Raw genomic sequence first — 24544 nt, 5'->3', positions numbered from 1 at the left:
AAAAGACTCATCGAGGGAGGTCCTTTCTAAGACATAAAGTCTGTCAAGACTCATCGAGGGGAAGTCCCCCCCTGAGAAACACAAAGTTTATCATACCACTCCTTAAACCCACTGACCGTTCTCACTCCCACCACTCCATCAGGCAATGCATTCCACGGCTCAACCACCCTCCACACAAAGAAACCACTCCTTACCCTCTTGCTCACAGTTTCCTTTCGTAACTTCCAGGGATGGCCTCTTGTCATCACTCCTTCCCGCTGATCAACCAAGCGAAAGAACTCCCCAGTGTCAACCCTGTAACCACCTCTCAACAGTTTAAAAGTCTCAATCATATCACCTCTCCTTCTTCTATCCACCAAACTCTGCAGTCCACATTCTCTCAGCCGATCCTCATAACTATCCTTGTACAGTCCTGAAACCATCTTTGTCATCCGTCTTTGTATCCTTTCCACGGTTAATTTATCCCCTTCAAATCCTGGGGACCAAATCTGAGAACAATAGTCCAAGTGTGGTCTGATCAGAGACTTATACAACGGAATGATAACCCTCTTATCTCTGCAGGTCAGTGTCCTTCTCATAATAGCAGCAATCCTCTGTGTTACCTTCACCACCTTTGCAATATGTCCCCTAAACTTCAGGTTTCTATCAATCATCAACCCCAGATCTCTTGTCTCCCCTACTTCCTCCAGTATAACTCCTCCCATAGAGTATGCAGCATGCCATCGATGTTTCCCAAACCTCAAGACCTTACATTTTGCTGCATTAAACTGACACCCCCATTCATTTGCCCATCTATCTAGCTTATTTAAATCCTCTTGCAGGGCTACCACATCTGCACTATTACTAATAATCCTTCCAAGCTTCGCATCATCCGCAAACAACTGAATATCCCCCTGCAATCCACTGGCTATGTCATTGATATAAAGGTTAAACAATATAGGTCCTAGTACTGAGCCCTGTGGGACCCCACTTGTAACCCTCTGCCTCCTGGAAACTGCTCCACCATACACAACTCTCTGATACCTATCGGACAGCCAATCCTGAATCCAGTTGACCAATCTGACATCCAGACCCATGTGCTGCAACTTAAATATCAGCTTATCATGTGGCACCCTGTCAAATGCCTTCGCCAAGTCTAAGAAAATTGCAGTATATGCCTTTCCCTCATCTAATGCTCTTGTAACTTTATTATAAAAGGCTAGCATATTGCTAAAACAAGAGCGTCCTTTCACAAATCCATGTTGATTCTCACATTTATTTATTTTAATAATTTTCCCTAAATTTTGATGCTACAAAATGTTCCAATTTAAGCCAAAATTAAAATGACTCAACAAATTTTCAGCAAAAAAATTCAAATATCAAATTTTAATAACATCTGTCAAACCAGAGGAGAGTTTTACATACATGGATAAAAATGGAACAAAGCAAATCTAATAGATGCTTAGCATTTTGATAATGTACAGCAAAATAAGACAAAAATAAATAAATAAATAATAATAATAATAATAATAAAACAAAATAAAAATAAACATAGAAAAAGTAAACTATATTTTGCACCCTGCGTGATGCATCTAACAGTAAATGCTACCTACTGTGATAATGCTTATAAAGCAAAATGATGCATGCAGTTTTAGCAATAAACTTTTGTTTTGCTAGATCAATATACAAATCCTCAGTGACAATTTTTTTCAGCATAGATTCCATTACAGAATGAAATGACATTCATTTATATTAATAAAAAAATAAAAAAAAAAGATTATCACAACTAATATAATCCTTCATGATATTTCAGAAGAAATTTAGATAATGGCACCAAGAAGCATAGCTAAACCACGTTTTAAAAAAAATGCTCCTCTACGTTATGATTAAATACTGCTTTTTAACTGAAATTCAGTTAGAAACCTAAAATTATTCCCATGCATCACTATACATTATCTGTAATTGATTGCATTTGAAATTTCAGTAATCATCAATAGGTGTGTTTCTTGATGTTGAATAATATGATATTGTCTATTCTTAAACACAACATGTATCAGTGACAAAATGATTTACAATAAGTCATATTTTTATTAAAAAAAAAACGTCATTACAAAGATATTACAAAGATCTAGTAATGTAATTCTGAATGCAGTGTAACATAATCAATATTATTTCTGACATCTCTCTCTCTCTCTCTCAAAGAAAAAAAAAGGAAAGAAGGAATCCAAACTACTAGTATATCTAAAAACCAGTTCAAATGATGAAGGATTAATAAATTTATCTAAACAAAGTATGAAAATTCACGGAACTAACTAGAGATAAAAATATCTCTTAAGGGAAATTGATACAGCATTTTCAAAACACAATCATTACTTACCCTATGTACATAGTTCATTTCAGAAAGATATTGCATCCCAGCTGCTATACCTCGCAACATTCCCACCAACTGAATTACCTGAAATTTTCCATCATTTGCCTGCAGAAGGAAGAAATAGTGTTTTGCAAAATACATTAATGTTAATTACTTTTCAGAATTTATAATGCAATAATTATGAATCATTTATCAAGCTAGATAATGAAGTTAATATGTCTATTCATTACCTCATATATTACATTATATATATAGAAAAATTAAAAATAATAAATAAATAAAAAAGAGACAGGAATACCAGAACAGCATAGAGAATGCAAACTGATTTTTAACTAATTTTTATTTTGTATTAGGTTTAACTCATGTTGATCTTTCAAGCTTAACACTCTAAGTTTCTTTTTTTTTAATACTATTTCTCAGCTCTTTACTTGACACAGATGATATTATACTTCTAAATATATCCAGTACAAGTCTGCAGGATTGCCTGACTAAACTAATAACTGCTGTGATAAATGATGTGAAAATCAGCAATGAAAAGACAAAGATGATGAAAATAGGCAGAAACAATGAAAACATAAACTGCATTCTGAATGGAGAATCTACTAAGTAAAACATTTCAGCTATTTAGAGACAATTTTTAGTGAAGATGACAAATTAAAAACAGAAATCGGCAGCAGAATTAGCAAAGCTGGTATGGTAGAAAGTCAATTGAATAAATTTATAAGGAATAACAGAGAAATTAGTCAAAACACCAAACTAGCATACAAGAAGACAACAATTTTAATTATCAAACTCATTTTAACTTATGAATCAAAGAGCTGGGTTAGAAATAAAACGCTTGATCAGAAACGCGAGACTACAGATATGAGAGTTCTGAGAAAAGATTAGGAGAATCAAGACAGTTGGCATCAATGTTAGTATCATATTAAAAATGAGGATATTAGAAAAGAACTTGACATTGTTAGCATTAAGAAATGTGTTAGCAGAGCTAATCTCAGGTTATACGGTCACTTAAACAGAAAGGGAGAAGAAACATTAGCAAAACAAGTGTTCTTTGCCAGGATGGCAGGAAAAAGACCGAGAGGAAGGCCAAAATGTAGTTGGATTGATACAGTAAAAAGTGCTTTAGAAGAGAGAAATATAAGATCTGATAATATTGGAGTCTTGACAGATAATAGATTAATTTGGAGGAAAATTTTCAATAGGAAATCAGTAATGATGTAACTGTTTCATGTAGTACTATCATAATTATTATTATTATTATATAACACCTCCATGGAGTCGAAAGACTCATCAAGGGAGGGCACCTACTCTACAATTCTCCGTCTCCACCAACTGCAACTACCTTCATCATCTACACCAATGCCATCTACCGCAGATTACCACCACTAGTATTTTCACAGACAAACATCCATGCCCACGGCAGGATTCGAACCCACGGCCTTTTGGCTGGAGAGCGGATATGCTAACCACTTGGTTAACCAGGCTGGCTAGCCGAGTGGTTAAATCGGCTAACCAAAAGGGGTGTACAGGATGTTATCCTGTACACCCCTTGTGGGTACATGTCAGGAATATGATGATGACTATTTCTTCAACCCTCTTCTTTTATTTCATTGTCCTGTTCCATATACCAGTTGAAAAGATTTGATTTCTATAATTATTATTATTAACAACATAACTGACATGAGTCAAAAGGCCCACCATGGAAGGTCCTATTTAACATGTCTGTCATATTTCAATTTAAATTGTTTCGACATTCTCTGGAAATGCATTCCATTCATCAGCCATGAAAAAAAAATCTACTGCTTATACCCTTCCCTACCACACTTTTATAAAACTTTCAGGAATGGTCATTTCTCATTCTTCCACCTCTCGCCCTCCTCAATATATGAAATAATCCTAGCTGTATTAATCAAGTAAAATCCACTCACCAACTTAAAGAGTATCATATCACATCACTTATACTTATCCACCAAGTTCTAAACCATAATCATGACTAACATTCTAGAGTTCCTCATCATTACCAAAACCAGATGACAAAATTTCCAAATTTTATAAATTAAAATAACAACTTCATCCCTTTACTACTACTTGATGAGAAGGACAATGAAAAGTCCTCTTCCTAATCGCTGGTATCAAACACATGTTTTGTTAACCTTCCCCCCCCCCTCATTGTATTTAAGTGACTATACTATCTTAATTGTATATACACAGTCTTGAATGCAAGCAATGTTAGGTTCCTTTCTAATACCTTCTCTTTTAATATGGTTCTTCCATTCATGCCATCTGTTCATTCTTTCTTTTTTTTTTAGAACTCTCATATCTGTGAGCTTCAATCAACTGTCTTGTTTATTGACTCAACTTTCAGATTCATTAGTGAAAACCAGGCAAGTTCAAACAAACTAGCAATGGTGTTTTGGTAAATCTCTTTCTCTCTCTCAATCTCTTATTTCATATAAATTATTCACTTATTAAATTAAATTAACTGGCTCTCTCCTCTATGCATGATTGTATATGAAGCCATCTTCCTTCTATTATCTATTTCCACATTTAATTTTGATTTTCACTAAATAATGCAAATAACATTTCCTAGAGTACTGCTTATTTTCATAGTCTGTCTTTTTTTTTATTACTATGTTACAGCAGTAGATTTAGTTTGAACAGCTGAATCTCTAATTTAATCTTAATATCTCTAATTTTGATCATGTTTCATACCACTTCCACTAATGCATCTATAGCACATTAGTACTGATGTAATAATATTAGTATTAATTAAGTTATTAACGAATGGATTATACTATGGTATTTATACCATGGGGTGGCTGAGGAACAGACATATCTACCCCACACATGATAAGTTGCCAAACTCATAACACAACAGCACTAAATTGTGTGTCTGGGTAAGTGATCAGGAAGAAAGATGGAATCAGTTGATGTATTTCTTGAACAACAGAGAATATGGTCCTTGGTGGGAAAATGGTATGGAGAAAAGCTGTTCTGAAGACAGAGACAAATGAAAACAAAAGAAGAAAGAAAGAATGAAAGATGGTCTGAAAACCCTGCTCTAGAGACCAAATGTGGGACTTTTTCGAACCACTCCAGGCCTTCAATAAATAAGGTGATAATTTCATACTAGGTGATGAAATTCATATACTGCATTTTATAACTATAATAATGTGGAGTGCAAGTTAAATTTCTGATACCTTCAATCAGTGATAAGTTGAATAACAGGATTATGAGATCAGGCATGATCATTTATACCGATTAGCAAACAGCATTAAGTAAATCGTGATCCATAATAAATATGCCAGTCTGTTTCACTGAGTAGTCACCATCCAACTGCTCTCCAACCAACAGGCTGCAGGTTCAAATCCTGCTGTGGGCATGGATGTGTATATGATTGCGTTTAGGTAGAAGATAGATAAATTTCATTGCCTGGTGCAAGACCACTGTCCTGCTTTTGGAGGCCTGAAGTTGCTTGAAAAAGTTCCATGTTTGGTCCCTAGGGCAGAGTTCACAGACTATGTGCAAAAATCAATAAAAAAATAAAAAATAAAAATAAAAAATAAATAAAAAATCTTTAGTCCACTCAGAGTATACTAATGTACTATAGGACAGGCTTACAATTACGGGAGTGGGAGTCACATAAAAAATAAAATAATTAAAAATAAAGAATAATAGTAGTAATAACAATCTGTAATACTTATAAATCCTTTAACACATACATCCTACCCATATTAGTTTTCATAACCATAAATTTAGGATAAAGTGGTTAGTCTTATGCCTAAACATACATACTGGTATGTAAATTGTGTACATTCTCCTGGCCAGATTGCCTAGTTGTAGGATGAAAAACTCACGCTGTAGAGAACACTTAAACAGATTATCTCGCGAAGCTGAGTCTCAGTTCTCTATAACAAGGAATGCAGTTCCTTGTTTTATGATGGTCAACTGGACTCTTAGTTATATTAGAAAGACTAAAAATATAGAAATATTTTTATTTTCTCTTTTTATTGTACAGTTTTAAATTCAGGGACAAAATATAAATCCTTGCATACTTTCTTCACTTAAAAATTGCATTACCTTGGAGAACTAATGTTTAATGTTTTTGTGCTAATTTTCTATAATCGCTTACTCGACAGAACATTTTCTTTGTTTTCGAAGAAATTAATTCACGATAATTATTTGAAATATTATTAAAAAAAAAAAACCGGCTGCCGACGTTCTAGATTATGTTATTTTATAGAGAATAATATGCAATTCTTTAATCATTATTATTATTACGGGTGACTCCAAGGAGTGTCAGTGTCCTTAGACTCATCGAGGGAGGCCCTAAGCATCATGTCCATCACAACTAATTCGACATTCACACAGTATCTATCATACTACTTTGCCTTGAACTCATTCATTGTCATAGCACCCACAACAGACTCTGGCAGCTTATTCCACTCATTTACCACTCTAAAAGTAAAGAACCCAGCTCTAACACCCCTGCTAACCACAATCTTGCCCAGATTCCATGGATGTCCCCTAGTCCTCCCACCACCAGTCCTATTCTCAAAAATATCCTCTGAATTAATCCTATAGAAACTCTTCAGCAATTTGAATGTCTCAATCATATCTCCCCTTTTCTGCCTATCAACCAATTTCTGCAACCCACAAATCTTCAACCTGTTTTCATAAAGATGTTGAAAGTTTATTTTTCACTTGGTTAGAGTATAATAAATTTAGTTTAATCCTTTATCCAAGTGTGAGCAAACAAAGTTTGCGCCTGAAAGTATCTTCAGGACTAGGGTAAGGTGATACAACACCAGGGCAACTCGTTGCAAAGGTGTAGCAAGCTACGAACACTCCAGTCTCGGTATCTCCTTTAATGCAAAACCCATCTCCTTGCGGATATGTCTAATGTTATGCATTAAGGGAAGGGCCACTACCCAGACTAGTTTCGACCTTTATTGAGGTCTCTTCAGTGGGAGCCAGGCCCAAGCTGAGATACCAGGTAGAAGCATTCGCAGGTCACCTCTACCCATAGGAGTTGCCAAATGGTGTGCCACCCTTTTTTAATAAATTACTCTGGATTTAGAGAAAGATGTTGAAAGTTTATTTTTCACTTGGTTAGAGTATAATAAATTTAGTTTAATCCTTTATCCAAGTGTGAGCAAACAAAGTTTGCGCCTGAAAGTATCTTCAAGACTAGGGTAAGGTGTTGTATCACCTGAAGAGGTGACTGACTGGGGAAAGCTGAAAAGAACGGATGGAGGGAGATAATGTCGGAGATCTGCTTGGTGCTGACATTTAAGTCAGGCCAAGTAGATTGACTGAGGCTTCTTTTAAGTATCTACTACTACCCACTCTATCTTTTCTCCTCCTCTCTCACTATCAAGCTGACTCTCAGCACAACTTTTTTTTAAATCTAAAGAGGCCAGTGATGAAAGGCATGAACTCCCATTCTACCTCAATAAAGGTCGAAACTAGTCTTGTTAGTGGCCCTTCCCTTAATGCATAACATTAGACATATCCGCAAGGAGATGGGTTTTGCATTAAAGGAGATACTGAGACAGGAGTGTTGGTACCTTGCTACACCTTTGCAACGAGTTGCCCTGGTGTTGTATCACCTTACCCTAGTCCTGAAGATACTTTCAGGTGCAAACTTTGTTTGCTCACACTTGGATAAAGGATTAAACTAAATTTATTATGTTTTCATAAAGTTCATTCCATAGACCTGCTATCATCTTGGTCACTCACCTCTGGATCCTCTCAACCTCCTCCCATCAAGAAGAAACCTAGGTGACCAAATCTGGGCACAGTAGTCGAGATGGGGTCTTATCAAGGCTCGATATAGAGGAACAATAACTTGCTTAACTCTGCTCGTCAAAATATTCTTCAGCATCCAAGTGATTTGATGAGCTGATTTAGCCACTTTTGCAATGTGCCCCTAAACTTCAACTCCCTATCTACCAACACTCCCAAGTCCCTGGCCATCAATCTCCTGGAGTACAGTTCCTATCACTCACTATCATATCACTAAGTTTTTTCAAAATATCATAGTCTACTGTTCTTTGCACTTTCACCTTGTTGGTTTCCCTGTATAATTGGTCTTTACAAAAATGAAATAAACAGTTATTATTTAAATCGATATGTATATATTTTCTTCTAGTTTATATATTTTGCTCCAATTTTAAAGTAAGCAACACTTTTGCATATATTCTCGGATATAAAATATGTATATGTGCATACATCAAATGTGAAATTTCATATTTTCACAATAGAAATGAACTTTATTTCAACTTTGATAGTTTTACACCCACTCCCCTCCCGCTGCAACACTACCACACACACCCGAAAACTATTATGGAACATAGGTACAGTTTTTATTTAATTTGTTATTTTTCCATAGTAATTGTTCCACATAACGTTTAATTTTTCGACACAGAAACTAGATTTTGATTATTATAAATTAGCAAATTATAAATAAGAAAATATACATATTATTTCCTCATTATTATAAATCAGGAAGTTATGTGATATTGGGTAATAGGGGAAATTAATATTTAAAAACACTGTCATCCTACAAATGCAATATCAGAATAATATGTTTGGAATGTCTGCTAATCAATCAGAAAGATGGAAAAATCAAACAAGGAATTTCTGCCTGTAAAATATTCAGTTATTGCATGAGGCACTTTAGTGTGCTGCCTGATGGGCATGTTCTTTTGATCTGATTCCCAGTGGGGAGGGTCAGTAATCTCCATTAGCTTATAGCTTATTACTGAACAGAAAGGAATATTAGAATATATATAATATATAATTTTATCCAAACAATTCTGAATAGTAGGGTAAATCATTCTCTGAGATATTTTATTTCTTAATTTTTGAAATATTCTGTGTACCACAATCTCACCTAATGTAACTGTTTTTCAAATATGCTTATTATAAGATTGTTTTTTTTTTTTGTAAATAAGAATACAGTTTGCTGAAACTTTGTCTATTAAATTTTCAGAGCAGTGTGTGCCACAGATTAGAACTTTTCAAAGTAGCATGAACAATATATATTTTTTTTTATTACAAAACAGCAAAGTTTGATAATAAAAATTTCTGCTACAATAAAGTTTAACAGATTGAACAATATTATTGCCTTATTTCTTTTCTCCTGTGGGAGAAAAACAGTAAAATGTCACTCGTATAATTATAGCAGATTTTCTATTGGCAAATATGGTAAGAAAATAATCATCTGCACTTTCATTTCAAAACACAAAGAAAGAACATTGTAAATTCACCCAATGAAAAAGAAAATATTTCATATTTTTCTTCTGTTATTATCTGTTTTTTTCTTGTAGTAGAAAGAAGAAATTACTGCACATATTTCTTTTGTCAATACAAGAGCAAAAATCTGTAAATTGATTACATTATAGCTGATAGAGAATTCATGCCAGAAAAAATATTTATGTAAGTTCTAACATCAGCAGATATAACGACATTTTCTTCTAGTTTAGATATGCGACCTTATTAGTAGTTAAACTTTTGCTACTATTTTACACAACTGCATGAGCATATTCCCAAAGTGACTTACATTTATAACAATTGCCTGCAGATTGAATAGGTCTATAATCCCCCCCCCCCCCCCTCACAAAAAATAAATGATTATGTAACACATATGCAAGCTTTTCTTTAAAAAATTCAAATCCTTTTTTCAAGATAATTGTATCACATAATTTAAAATTTTTCGATAATAAAAGTGAAACTGATCACTATAAATGAAGAAATAATTTATGGCATAAATACTGCATCAGCCTGTAAAAGAAATGTCAGTTTTTCTGTGTTAGAATGTCTGAACAACTGAAAACAAAACAAGACATTCTTGCTTAAGGCAATTAAGTGTGACTTCTGGGAAACTTTCTCTCTTATGTTGCTCAAAAGCAGTAAGAGAAGCTTTTCCTCCAGCTAACAGGATTATTGTCGAGCATTTGTAAGATGTATTTCAGAAATAGCAACCAGCAGCAGTAGAAGTAGTAATATTTAGATTTTTTCTTTTTAAAAAAAAGAAACAAAAATAACACAACTGAACTTTCTTTTGTGTAGTATGCATAAACAGTTTTACATATTGAAAATATACCATAGTATATTTAAATCTGAGAATAATTTCAGTAGACTGCTGAACAGCTGATTTCAGATGCAAAGAAAGGGTACAGATTTAGAAGCTTCGAATATTCAACAATATTATTGCTTTATTTCTTTTGTCAAAATGGTAAACTGAAATAAGAGATTTTGAATACTGTCTGAAAGCTTTCAAACCAGTAGAAATTTAAAGTAGTTATGTAACTGAGTTCCAGGAGAGGAGAGGAGAGGGGGGGAAGAGTTGCAGTAAAAAATCTTAAAAATGAGCATAAATTTTGAATCATTCCATACAGGATATCCTTCCTATTATATTTTCAACATATCTACAGTGGTTAAGCACTGGATATTATAGTATTTCACGGCTGGCCTGGTTAGCGTATCCACTCTCCAGCCAAAAGGCAGCGGGTTCGAATCCCGCTGTGGGCATGGATGTTTGTGATTGTCTGTGAAAATACTAGTGATAGTAGTCTGCGGTGGGTCGCGTTGGTATAAATGATGAAGGTATTTGCAGTTGGTGGAGACAGAAACTTGTAGAGTAGATGCCCTCCCTCAATGAGTCCTTGGACTCCCTGGAGGTGTTACATAATAATAATAGTAATGTGCATCCTACAAAAAAAAAAAAAAAAAAAAAACTGTTGCAATTTTAAGCAAAAGAAGAAGGCAAAGAGTCTCTGATAAAATACCATTGGATATAAATTTTTGATACTAAAAAAGACACAATTGGAAACCGAGTAATGCAGTTTATAATCATTTGTTGTTCATTTAAAAAAAAAAAAAAAAATTCCTTTCTAAAATTGAAATGTAACGATCCATATAAAGGTATTTTGAAAAGAAAGAAAGCAAAATGTCATATTTATTTCACTAAATGTTATTTAAAAATATAAATATTTGACAAATTATTTTAAATACAAACAAACATTTGAAAATTCGCGAAAAAAATCTATATTGTCAGTAAAGTGAAGAAAATTTACTATTACTAAAATATATTCATTGCAAAGGCTGATCTGTGGTCATTTCAGGATTGATTATTTATTTTGGCAGATGTAAAACTCGTTTTTATTTTTGGAAAGAGACACAATAAATAAATTGTGCAGCAAAAAAAAAAAAAAAATCAAATATCCTAGTACAGTAAAGGAAATTTCAAGTAACACAGTACATGTAAAGACAAGTGACACAAAAGTCCTCCACCACAGTTAATCCGCTAATGGCTCTAAAATGGCTCTAAAAATCTGGGGTGGTCTGGCCATTTCATCCACCTTGGCCAGTAGGAGGGTTAAGTAAAAGTAGGTAAAAAAACAACTGCACACATTTCTTTACAAAATTCTGATTTTAAAAAAATAACTACCAATACTGTTTTTTATCCATAATGAAAGTGAAGACTTTAAGTGAGCTACCAGTTCCAAAAAATATTTTAGACACTGGGCATCATATCTCTCTAAGTATTGCAAACTCACTAAACACACAATGCACACTGCCAATGCCAACCTTCATAACAAAATCTACTTAATAAAATATAACTAAAATATTACTATAGTTAAGAAAACGTGAATCATAAACATAACATCCTTCTTAAGTATGTATTTAGTATGTATGTATGTATGTATTGTTTTTAGTTCAGTCGGGGGGGGGGTGAAGAAGTGTCATCCAAGGGATTCTAGTCAAAAACATTTCCTCAACCACTGCTACCATTAGTTTTCAGTCCAGTAAAATGCTGTATTACAACCAAACAACAGGAAACCACTGGTACAGAGTTCACCATCAGTTGTCCACTGTACATCTGACAATGCCAAATTTTAGTTTTATACAATTAATAAAATAAAATTAGACACTGGTATAATTATTTCAAATTTAGCAAAAAAGCTACTAAAACTTATAAGTTTTTTAAACAGTTTGTAAATTCTGAAAATGGAATAGCTTCTATAGAAGATGCAGAAAATTCATAGCATCCATCTATATTTGATTTCCATCATAATGAATGGAAATAAAAAGCTGATTCAGATAATACACTTCTCACCATTTAAATGGTAGCTGATAAGGTAGGAATTTTATTTGGATCATATCGAAGCATTTCCAAGAAATATGTGGCAGATCTATGTTACATTATCCTTTATCTGTTCCCTTACTAAAATTAGAAGGGGGAAACTGCCAGGTCAATGTATATCAGGGCAATGCTCAATTGTTGCATTGACATAGTAATCAGTTCTTTTTTAATTAAAGTTAGCACTCAAGGGATGGAGATTTTCATATCATGCAATCCAAATTTTAAAAAAATCAAGAAACGCCCCAACAGATCATAGAACACACATTTTGAAAATTATTTCAGAAGAGCAACTTAGGCCCACTTTATCAGAGTGCAAATGAGTCGCTACAAAGAAGTACAATAATATAAAATGTAGTCTGGAAACTTTCTAATCACTTATGATATACTCAACCAATCAATATGAATTCAGGTAAATGGACTTCTTGTTAAATAATTTCTGGTAATTATGAACTTCTGATTATAAAGTTCATAATGACCAGAAATTTATAAAGTTTATGAACTTTATAAACTTCTGTTTATAAAGTTCATAAACCAGATGCTATGACCAGAAATTATAATTTCTGGTCATAGCATGTGGTTTATGAACTTTATCTTAGTTTAAGTCTCTCTTTTTCTCTCTCTAAACTGATTAAACTGTCCCATAACAAGTTCAATAATAACTCAAGGGCCACATTCTAAAAATTCTTGTTTTATACATTGAAAAGTAACTGAAAGAGGAATAAAACCAGTGAACATAATTATATATCTTCACAAAATTAAAATAAAAATGCATTCAAGTTACCCGTAAAAATGTATCAAGTGAGCCATTTTCCATGAATTCTGTAATAATCATTACAGGATTGCTTTTTGTGACTACTCCCTGCAGGTAAATTACATTGGGATGATCAAATTGTCCCATAATGCTTGCTTCAGTAAGAAAGTCCATTCGGGCTTTGTCTGATGAACCCGGTTTTAGAGTCTTGATTGCAACAGTAATTTCAGGTTGACCAGGAATTTTTAACTTGCCTCGACACACATCACCAAATTCCCCTGAAAAGTGTTAATAACAAAGTGAACATTTATGTATATCATATAAGGGATTTAAAAATGATTGCACAAAACACTACAAGCAATTAACAGTTTGGAACTAAAAAGGCAGTTTAGTGAATTTTCTAAACAAAATCTTGTATTTGAACTACTGTTTTTGCCATTATAAAAAATCTCTAACAAATATACCAATACTTTCTAATTGGAATACATGGTCATATTTTTAAAGGATGTCTAATGCGAAAACAGTTTTTATTATTATTATTATTAACACTCCATAGAGTCAAAAGACTCATCATGGGAGGTACACAATGACACTATTACACACAAAGCCCACCAAACTGTGCTTTAAATTCATTCAATGTATCTGCATTCACCATAATGTACACTGCCCACCATCCACTCTCCATGCAAAGAATCTGCTCTTTATGCCCCTGCTCACACCCTTCTCATACAGCTTCCAGGGATGTCCCCTTGTTCTACCCCCTTCCTCCATTCAATGAAAAATTTCTTCCATATTAACCCGGTAACAATCCTTTACCAACTTAAATGTCTCAATCATATCCCCTCTCTTCCTTCTATTCAAAAGGCTTTGCAAACTGCATTCCCTCAATCTGTCTTTATATCCCATATCCCAAAGAGCAGTTATTACTTTAATCACTATTCTCTGGACACTTTCCACTATCCTCATCACCAGGGGACCAAATTCGTGCACACAATAATCCACATGAAGCCTAATCAAGGCCTCATACAATGGAACCAGAACCTCTTTATTTCTGCATGTTAAATTCCTCCATATCGTTGTCATTATCCAATGTGACAACTTCACAACTTGTGCAATGTGACCTCTGAACTTCAAATCCTTATCCACCACCACTTCTAAGTCTCTTGTCTTCTCAGCTTCCTCCAAAATTTCCCCACCAAGTATATACCTTGCATCCCATATTTTAGAACCTTACACTTTGCGGCACTGAACTAACAGTTCCATACTGTTGCTCACTTATGCAATCTATTCAAGTCTTCCTGTAAGGCCACAACATCTGCTTGATTCCTCATCACCCTTCCCAGTTTTGCATCATCTGCAAACAGTTTTATTATATTGCCAGTTAAGCTCATCCCAATATCAGTAATCATCATCGTCATCATCATAATCAATCCTTATCCATCCACTGCTGGACAATGATCTCCTCCACATTTTTTCACATTTCTCTGTCTCTGGTCCATAAGCTCCAGTTGTTTCCCATCGAATGATGTAATTCATCTCTCCACCTTGCTGATGGTCTGCCAGGTCTTCTTGAACCTTCTCGGGCTCCCACTGATGAGACCTCAATAAAGGTTGAAACCAGTCTGGGTAGTGAAACCCTTCCCATAATGCATAACATTATACATGTCCATAAAGAGATGTGCTTTACATTATGGGATACTTAGGCAAGTGATGTGAAGTCATTAGCTTCTATATACAAGTTGCTCAGTCCTGAAAATACTTCAGCTGCAAGCTTTGTTTGCGTACACTTGGATAAAGGATTAAACCAAGAATATAATTTCTTGGCATCTTTAATTTATAGCATAACCAAGCGTAAAAACTTCCAACAATTAACTTCTTCAATTCTGATGTCCAGTTTATGCCACTTTCTTACAAAAGTGATCCATATAGATGATGAGTAACAGTTGAGATAGTGTGCACACCTTACTTACACCTTATTATATATTATTATTATTATGTGACACCCCCAAGGAGTCTAAAGACTCGCTGAGGGAGGGCACCCACTCTACAACTCTCCGTCTCCACCACTCAATTCACTAACTACAACAAACCGCAACTAACATCATCATCTACACCAACGGCATCTACTGCCCACCACCACCACCAGTATTTTCACAGATAATCAAACATCCATGCCCAAGGTGGGATTCGAACCCACAGCCTTTTGGCTAGAGAGCGGATATGCTAACCACTTGACCAACCAGGCCAGCGAGTTCTACATCAAATATCTTTCCTCTTCTTCAATTGACTATGACTCAAATATAAACTGTATTGCTTGATATAATGTCCATTTGTACCATATAACTGCAATGTTTTGAACAGCTTTTCTCATCATGTTGCACCATCATATTATTTGTGGTCACATGTGATAATATTGGAGTGTTGACAAGTAATAGACTAATTTGGATGAAAATTGTGATAGGAAATTATTAATAATGGAAACTAAATCATGCAGTGCTGTCATAGTAACCTGAACATCCTGTGAGGGTACACATCAGGAAACTGATGATGATGATGATGATGAACAGCTTTTCTCTTGGCAAACTGTCTTATGCCTTTTCCATATCTACTTAAATACAGATATAGATCTTTTTAAATATAAACTTAAATACAAATCCTTGTTATATTCCCATGATTTTTTCAATTATTTCCTGAAAATAATTGAAAAATTATTGACAATTATCCTGACAATTACCTGGCCTTAACTTAGCTTCTTCTTCCACAATTTTGCTCAGCCCTTTCTCAAATATGCATGGATGAATCTTACCTGGAACACTCCATAAGAAAAATTCCTCTAATTCTCATATTCAGCTATATTTCTCTTTTTAAAGGTGGGTACTATGAAAGCTCTAATCCAATCAGCCAGAATTCGATCTTCTGAATTACCATATATTATCACGTATAATGCGATCCACGTATAATGCGAACTAGAAATTTTGTTTGAAAACTAGCCTTAAAATGCCATGTCCATTTTTAATGCGATCTGTTAATCTTGTTCCATAACAATATAAATAATACAATACGAATTAACAAAAGAAATATTTATTTTAAAACAAAATATCAAAATCCTTTAAATTCTTCTTCATCTTTTGAGTCATCAAACATTTCATTTATAAATTCATCTGTAGGGATTGCATCATCAGTATAGCAATTGTCGTCATCGTCTTCATGCTCTCCAATTTCTTGTGCATCATCCTCGCTTTCATATATGACATGATCTTCAGATCCATCCATTGAATTACTTATTCCACATTTAAGAAATGAGCGTTGAATCATTTCAGATGGTATCGAATCCCATGCTTCTTTAACCCAGCTGGTGACTAGGGTGATCTCAGGCTTCTGAAAATACCCACCCTTTGTCATCTTCACCAAACCAGATGACATCCATTCTTTCCATTTTTCACGTAAGTGATCTTTAAATGGCTTATTCAAGCTGACATCAAACGGCTGCAAAACGGAAGTTAGACCACCCGATATGACTGCTAGGTCTGTACATAGCTCACGTGCTTTCTCTTTGCTTGTCTCTGTTAAATGTGCCAGGAACATCCCAGACTAGCATGCTTTGTTGATATAACAAGCTACCTGGACGTATGTTCCATACTTGATCCAGCCACAATTGTACACCTTCTTCATCCATCCAACCTTTTAAATATCACTGTTTTCTTTAATTTGGTTCCATCTGCCATGCATGCTAGAACAACGGTAAAATGCGTTTTTTCATGTCCCGTTGCTTTTATGAAGATACCCTTTTCACCAACAGAGTTTACTGTTCGATTCCCAGGGCATATCAAAGTGCATGGGCGTCTCATCCATGTTGCCAATTTGGGAAAGTTCATATCCATGACACTTCTGTAATTTTATGATAAATTTATGGAAGGACTGCACTTTTTCTTCAAGCTGCTTTGGTAACTTCTGCGCAATTTTTGTTCGGTGTAGTAATGTTAATGCTTTGCGTTCTATAAATCTGTTGCACCACCCAGGCGAAGCAAGAAAAAATGAAATACCTGATGTGTCCTTGAATTTACCATTCTTAAGTTGTAGAGCTCAAAAACGAATTGCATTTCTTGTTACTATAATGCCATCTTGTCGTTGCGTCAAAATCCATTCATTTAGCTCTTCTTCGAGTTCTGGAAAGGATGTTACATCTCCACGATGGGCACGTTTCGTTTTGGGGATTTTTTCAAGACTGTCTTTTTGCTTATGCCAAAGTTTAATATTACTCTCTGCTACACCAAATTCTCTCATAGCAACACTGTTATTATGTTCTTCTGCAAACTGCACGAAACACAATTTAAATCCTGCTTCAAAAGATGAATGTTTACGTTTCTGTTGGCTCATTTTCAGGCTATGTTTGTTTAACGAATAATATTTAAAATGAACTGTGGTTAAACCGATATACCTAACTGTGCTCTATCTATCTCACTGTGCTCTATCATTCGACGACAGAGAGCGCATGCACAGATACAATGCGCGCTCGGTCGCTGAATGCAAGTAGGTCAAGTAGATTTGGCTGCATAGGCATTAGGTAGTATATATTGTGTGTGCAAGTCTAATAAGATGTTATATTTTTTAGGATCTGCATATAATGCGAACCCCTAACTTTAAATAGTATTTTTTACCATAAATTTTTCGCATTATACGCGATAATATACGGTATATGGCACAGCCAATGTAAAACTTTTATATCTTCATATTTCAGCATTTCTGAACAAATATCATCTATTCTAGTTGTCTTTCCACTTTTCCAGTTTTTGATGGCTTTTCTAACTCAAGCATTAATACGTATACCAACTGTATTCCTCATTAATATTTTCTACCACCATTCTGTCACTTCTTATTTCATTTAACAATCTTTCTGGGCATTTAGAATGTCTTGAATTTTTATGTCATCTTTATCATCTCCACTTCCTTTTATTGCATTCTTTCTCCGTTTCCAAATTTTCTCAATAGCTTCCAGAACATTCTTGCCACCTTCCTGATAGTTATCTTTTACATTCTTAAAAAAGTGTTTCCTTGACTTTTATTTAGCTACTTTTACGCATTAAGAGCAAGAATGATTTATTTGCTAGGAGAATTCAATGTGTTTTTTCCAGGACTGCCTCTAGCCTATACGTCCAGAGAGTTCTGATTTTTTTATCCTTACAATTTCTTCACAACATGCCTCCTCTTGGCTAAATCACTGTTTTCTTCAGTGTCTGTTATTGAGTCGCCAATGTTTGATTCTTATTTTCAAATTCTTTCATTTTTTTCTTGAATAATATTTGTATATTTGAATCTACAGTTCACCTCTGAAAGCTGCTGGACTTTGATTCTGCTTAAAGCTTCATATTTTTCTTTTCAATATGAGAAGAAAAATATGCACACATCTTTACATGTACATATGTGTAAGTATTTTTATGCTGGAACATGATATTAGGAATTTAACAGAAATTAAGCAGGCACCATTATTATCAGGTTTGCTCTTTTCCCCAAATTTTCCAAAAACATTTTTGGAAAATTTGGGGAAGAAAAAAATTCTCCAAACTTTTTTGGGAATTAATTTTTAATTATTGAAATGATCTAAATCAAAGAGCTTAAACTTATTAAGTTCTAAATTTAATTATGCACGAAAAATTAAAAATAAATAAAATTTTATTATTCTTCTGGTACAAATCAACACAAAATGAAAGACATAAAATAAATGTCCCATACCTCCACCTATAATAGCTTCTATAGTAATATGCAATGCATCTATTTCTTTTGTAAATTCTCTGACTGCTTGATTTGGATCCTCATAGGTGTGAGGATCGATGTAAGTCCTGGAGGCTCCACAATGTGTGAATAGAGGTGTAGTCACTAAATGAAGAGAGGGGGAAAAGCATAACAGTGAGAAGTACTCATAACATTTTTAAAATATTATTTTCACCCTTAATTAACAAAGCTTAATTACAAGTTAATGACTACATATTCACTCATTTTTTTATCTTTCATAGCAGTGATGACTTAATGGTTTGAAAATTCTAAAGTAATTAGAAACATTATGCATAAACCGTTACTGGATGCATCTGTCAGAGGGAAATTAATTAGGTTATAAAAACCTAGTGTAGGGTTGCATTCATTGATTTCTTCTCCATTTTCAATTAAAATTCCAAAGCTCCTACATTGATTCACTATAAAAGAATGCAATTCATTTAACCTTTGATGAGGTTTTTTTCCCAACCATACATATGAGGAAAATTAAAAAAAAAAAAAAAAAAAAAAAAAAAAATTAACCTAGAGGAAAAAAATGTAACCAAAGGTGATGAAAAGGAAATTTACTTAAATTATATTTTTCTAGAAGTCATTACTCTCAGGTTTTCAATTTTTAGAAGTACTAAAAATTAAATCCAGTAAATTTACAAAATTATATTACGTAAATTTCTTAAAAGAATAAAATGGCATTAAAATAAACACATTTCATATCTAATGGAAACTGCATGTTTCAAATACTGAACATTCATCTAAATTTAAACAAATTTTAGAGAGAAATTTTAAGAGTATAAAATCTTTAGCAAGAAACTGCAGAACATGGTTATTTAAAGTCAAGTAAATAAGCTCAGAAATAGATACATGGCAAAAGAGAGTTAGTAGGATTAGTACACTTACATCGAGCAGTGGGAACTATAGGTGGGTGATCAAGAGCTGGGAATACTGTTAAGGAAGAAGAAAAAAATTAACACTATTTAATTAAGCAGCAGAAATAATTTCTAGCAAATATAATAGTTAATATTAATATTTTAATTATCTTTTTTATAGCTGAAACGCCTATTATGAGAAACAATGCAACAATCAACTAATAAAATTATAAAACTTTTTATTACGTAAAATTGCTATTTTGATTACTTCAAAAAAAAAAAAAAAAAGAAGAAGAAGAAAATAACATTTATCATCCTACTTGCTCACCCAAGGAGTTTTACAAATTGGTTACATATATACAAAATAGTCATAATTAACTTCTACAAAACAGAAAAAAAAGGAAGAAAATCAGTTGGGATATATATATATATATATATATATATATATATATATATATATATAACCCAACTGTATTAGAAAATGTATTAAAAGCAAAATGTAATACATAACACATAAAATTATTATGGGGAGGGGAAAAACTGTTGTGAGTTAAAATGAAAAGTTGGTTTGAAGAAGCCTATTCTGCATTATATATAGTGAAAAAAATATTAGACTTCTTAAATTCTTTACAGTAGTTAAAAGAGGGTATCAGCTAATCATGACTCTACTACATACATATATAGACATCTCATCCATTAAAGGATGAGATGTCTATATATAACCTGTATTACACTACCACTATATGCTTGGACCAATAGTTAGATATGTCAGACTGTGCTCTGGAGTATACACATGTTTGCCACTTCAGATAATCAATAAGCAAGGCAGTAGTGTCATACTGAATGAATTAAAATTATATCCAAACTATATCCAGCATACTCAATTCAACACTGAGCCAAACAGTAATACACTAAGCAGAAAGTAAATAAAGCTTCCTTCAGTTTAGGACATCACTAAAGCTCTAATTATATATTCCTTGAAAAAAAAAAAAAATAAATAAATATATATATATATATATATATATATATATATTATACACAGTACTTTCCATGATTTAGTACACTCACCAGCCAGGCACCAGTGTGGTTGGCTGAGTGGATAGTGCTTTCACTCTCTGACCAATAGACCAATCAAATTCCACTGGTGAATGGTAGATGAATATTGTCTGGTGTTGGACTATTAAACTGCTTAGTAGATGCCTAAAGAGTTCCATGTGTGGCTTGAAAGAGTTCCATGTTTATCCTCTAGAGTGGGAGTTCCCAGATTATTCAACTCATAGTCTACTACTCAGTACTAATGTATGATAGGTTTACAACTTTGGTGGTATAAAGTATGGTGGTATAAGAATCTTACAGTGGCTGCACTGCATAGTTCAGAAAGCCTGGACAGAGGGACGAATTCCCAATGATTGGAGTAGAGATCTCATAGTACCCATATATAAAAAGGGAAATAAAACTGAATGTGAGAATTACAGAGGTATTTCCCTACTGAGTGTTCCTGGCAAGATCTATGCAAGTATACTTGAGAAACGGTTGAGAAGAATTGTGGAAGAAAAGCTTGGTGAAGAACAAGCTGGATTCAGGCAAAATAGAGGCTGTCAGGATCAGATCTTCACTTTACGACAAATAGTCGAGAAAGCATGGGAATATAACAGAGATCTGTATTTAAGTTTTGTCAATTTGGAAAAGGCGTATGACGAGGTGCCAAAAGAGAAGCTATTCATTATGCTACAGTTATATGGTGTCAATGGGGCATTATATCAAGCAATACTTAGTCTTTATTTGAGTTGTAAGTCAGCAGTTAGAATTGAAGGAAGTACAGGAAGATGGTTTAATGTTAAATCTGGTATGAGACAAGGATGTACATTATCCTCTCTGTTATTCATTATCTATATGGATCACATTATGAAGGAAAGTGGTATTAAACATGATATCAAAATTGGAGATGTTAATGTCAGCTCTTTGCTTTATGCGAATGATGTTATACTTCTAAATAAATCCGCTACAAGTCTGCAAGATTCTCTGACTAAATTGAATAGCTGTTGTAATAGATATGGTATGAAGGTCAGCAATAAAAAGACAAAGACAATGAAAATAGGCAGAATCACTGAAAATGTCAACTGTGTTGTGAACGGGGAACCTGTGGAACAAGTAAAACATTTCAGTTACTTAGGCACGATTTTTACTGAAGATGGTAAATTAAATATAGAAATAGACAATAGAATCAGCAAAGCTGGTATGGTAGGAAGTCAATTGAATAAATTCATATGGAATAAGAGAGAAATTAGTTGGAACACTAAATTAGCTGTATACAAGATAGTGTTCAAACCAGTTTTAACTTATGGATCTGAGAGCTGAGTCAGAAGTAAAACACTGACCAAAGACTAGAGACCGCAGATATGAGAGTCCTGAGAAAGATTAGAGGTGTGAACAGATGGCATCAATGGCAATATCATATTAAAAATGAGGATATAACGAAAGAACTTGACATTGTCAACATCCAGGAATGCATTAGCAGAGCTAATCTCAGGTGGTATGGTCACTTAAACAGAATGGGCGAAGAAAGATTAGCAAAACAAGTGTTCTCTGCCAGGTTGGCAGCAAAACAACCCTGAAGAAGACCAAGATATAGGTGGATTGATACAGTACAAAGTGCCTTAGACGATAGAAATATAAGATCTGATAATGTTGGAGTCTTGACAAGTAACAGACTGATTTGGAGGAAAATTGTATATAGGAAGTTAGTAATGATGTAATTTTTTTCATGTAGTACTATCATATCCTGTACACCCCTTGAGGGTACATGGCAGAAATTTGATGATGATGATGATGATGTCTTTTTTATGTTATTATCCTTCAGTTTTATTCATTTAAGTTTTTTTTATTATGTCAGAAGCAGAGTAAATCCATTGCATTCAATATATATATATATACATACATACATACATACATACATATAGCATATGTAATGCATGGAAATTCCCCTGAATACATATCACACATACTGCACTAAACAAGTATAATAGAAAATTGAATTTGCAGAGACATTAATTTCATGTAATTAATAAAAGTGTTTTAACCATTCCAATAATATTATTCATTGTAAAATTCATACAAAACTAACATTAATATATCTTATTTGAAGAAATAAAATAGAACAGAGTAACTCAGCTTGTAAAATTATACAGAACTTGCCAAAAGCCATGGCTATATTTCAGAGTGCTACTGAAAAGAAGATACTATTCCAAAAATGCAAAGTGGAAATGAAATGGAAGAGCAAATGTTGAAGGTTGCTCAGAAATTTATTTTATATATTAAATTTAAAAAAAAAAGCCATATTATGCACTCCACCACTGATTCCTGTGTTTCTGCTGTGTGCTAAGAATTTCTAAGTAAAGAGAGTCATCTGGTTCTTGAGGTCCAGAGCTTTGTTTGGTATATTTATAGTGTTTTTTATACCACTTCTTTCAGTATCCCACAGGGGGGAAAAAACTGCAAATGATTGCAGGTGCCAGAAATGTAATATTTACAACTTAACATTTCACCAGCTCAAGCTAGCATTATCAAAGGCATATTGAAGATGCACACTCAGTGAAGACTAAAATAAATTGAGTGCCAGAACAAGGTCTACAGTTAAGGAATTTTCCAATTGCTCAAGAATATCCATCCCTGAATTACTTTTACTTTTGAAGAGGAAAAGAAGGGGCACTGCACTTCTTGGATACTTTACTTACAAAAGCAATCAGATGGGTCCATAACATGTTCAGTCTATCAGACACATACACACATACACAGGCAGATACTTGGAGGCCACTTCACATTACCATCCTGCCCAGAAACTTGTGATTTTCCAAACTTTAGCCTCCAGGTCAGAGTGAATTTCATCCTCAAGACCTTCACTACATCTCAAACAACTGGCTCTAGTTATATTTTTTGAAACAGAATGGTTACAACAATGTTCAAAAAAAAAAAAAAAAAAAAAAAAAAAAAAAAAAAAAAAAACACCTCGGCAACTCCTTAAGAAAGACAACAAACCCCCCACCCTAACCAGACTATATGTACACCATATCCCTACCCTATATTAACCTCCCTACTGGCCGAGGTGGATGAAATAGTGAGACCAAATTGCACTTCTTATCCATGTTATTCAACGGGTGTTATAGAATCATATCCAGATTTAGCTGGATAAGATTTAGATATTGTAGACACCTGGGAAGGATAGAGGATTCTAGCACTCCTTAATCTGTCTAAGGAAAGTGTAGACTTTTTCCAAAAGGTTATAGACGTCATGGCTGGTTGAGGAGATTAAGGAGTTAAAGGTACAACAAATAAACTGGGCTCACTTATGAAGCAACACAGAATCAGAACAGTCTACAAATCTTTGGAAAAAGTCTACACTTTCCTTCGACAAATTAAGGAGTGCTAAGATCCTCTCTCCTTCCTAGGTGTCTACAATATCCCCTGTCAATGTGGGATTTAGTACTTTGGAAAGACAAGACAGGCCACCATAAATAGAAGAAAAGAACATAAAAAATATATTCCATATGGACAACTAAAGAGCAGAATTGCTCAACAAGCTTTGGATAAAGACCATTTCATAAGATGGGGGATGGGAGAACAAAGCTACTACATAAATCCCAAAAAACGTGTGGACA

General features: G+C 33.9%; 1 protein-coding gene across 1 annotated transcript in view; it reads right to left on the bottom strand.

Moving 5' to 3' along the window:
- Positions 1-24544, bottom strand: part of LOC150107624 (ephrin type-A receptor 4-like) — a 472256-nt gene that overhangs the window by 27375 nt on the left and 420337 nt on the right. The window contains exons 10-13 of the mRNA XM_090391433.1: positions 19921-19965; positions 18988-19131; positions 13288-13535; positions 2357-2455 (exon numbers count right to left, since the gene is read on the bottom strand). Coding sequence (XP_090247559.1) covers positions 2357-2455; positions 13288-13535; positions 18988-19131; positions 19921-19965 — 536 coding nt within the window. The remainder of the gene's footprint in view (positions 1-2356; positions 2456-13287; positions 13536-18987; positions 19132-19920; positions 19966-24544) is intronic.

Source organism: Typopeltis vanoorti, chromosome 4 (genome assembly GCF_054136105.1).
Source record: "Typopeltis vanoorti isolate ZY-2024b chromosome 4, IOZ_Tvanoo_1.0, whole genome shotgun sequence".
NCBI classification, from domain to species: domain Eukaryota; kingdom Metazoa; phylum Arthropoda; class Arachnida; order Uropygi; family Thelyphonidae; genus Typopeltis; species Typopeltis vanoorti.
The sequence above is the reverse complement of the archived record's forward strand: the minus strand, read 5'-3'. Positions and strand labels throughout refer to the sequence as shown.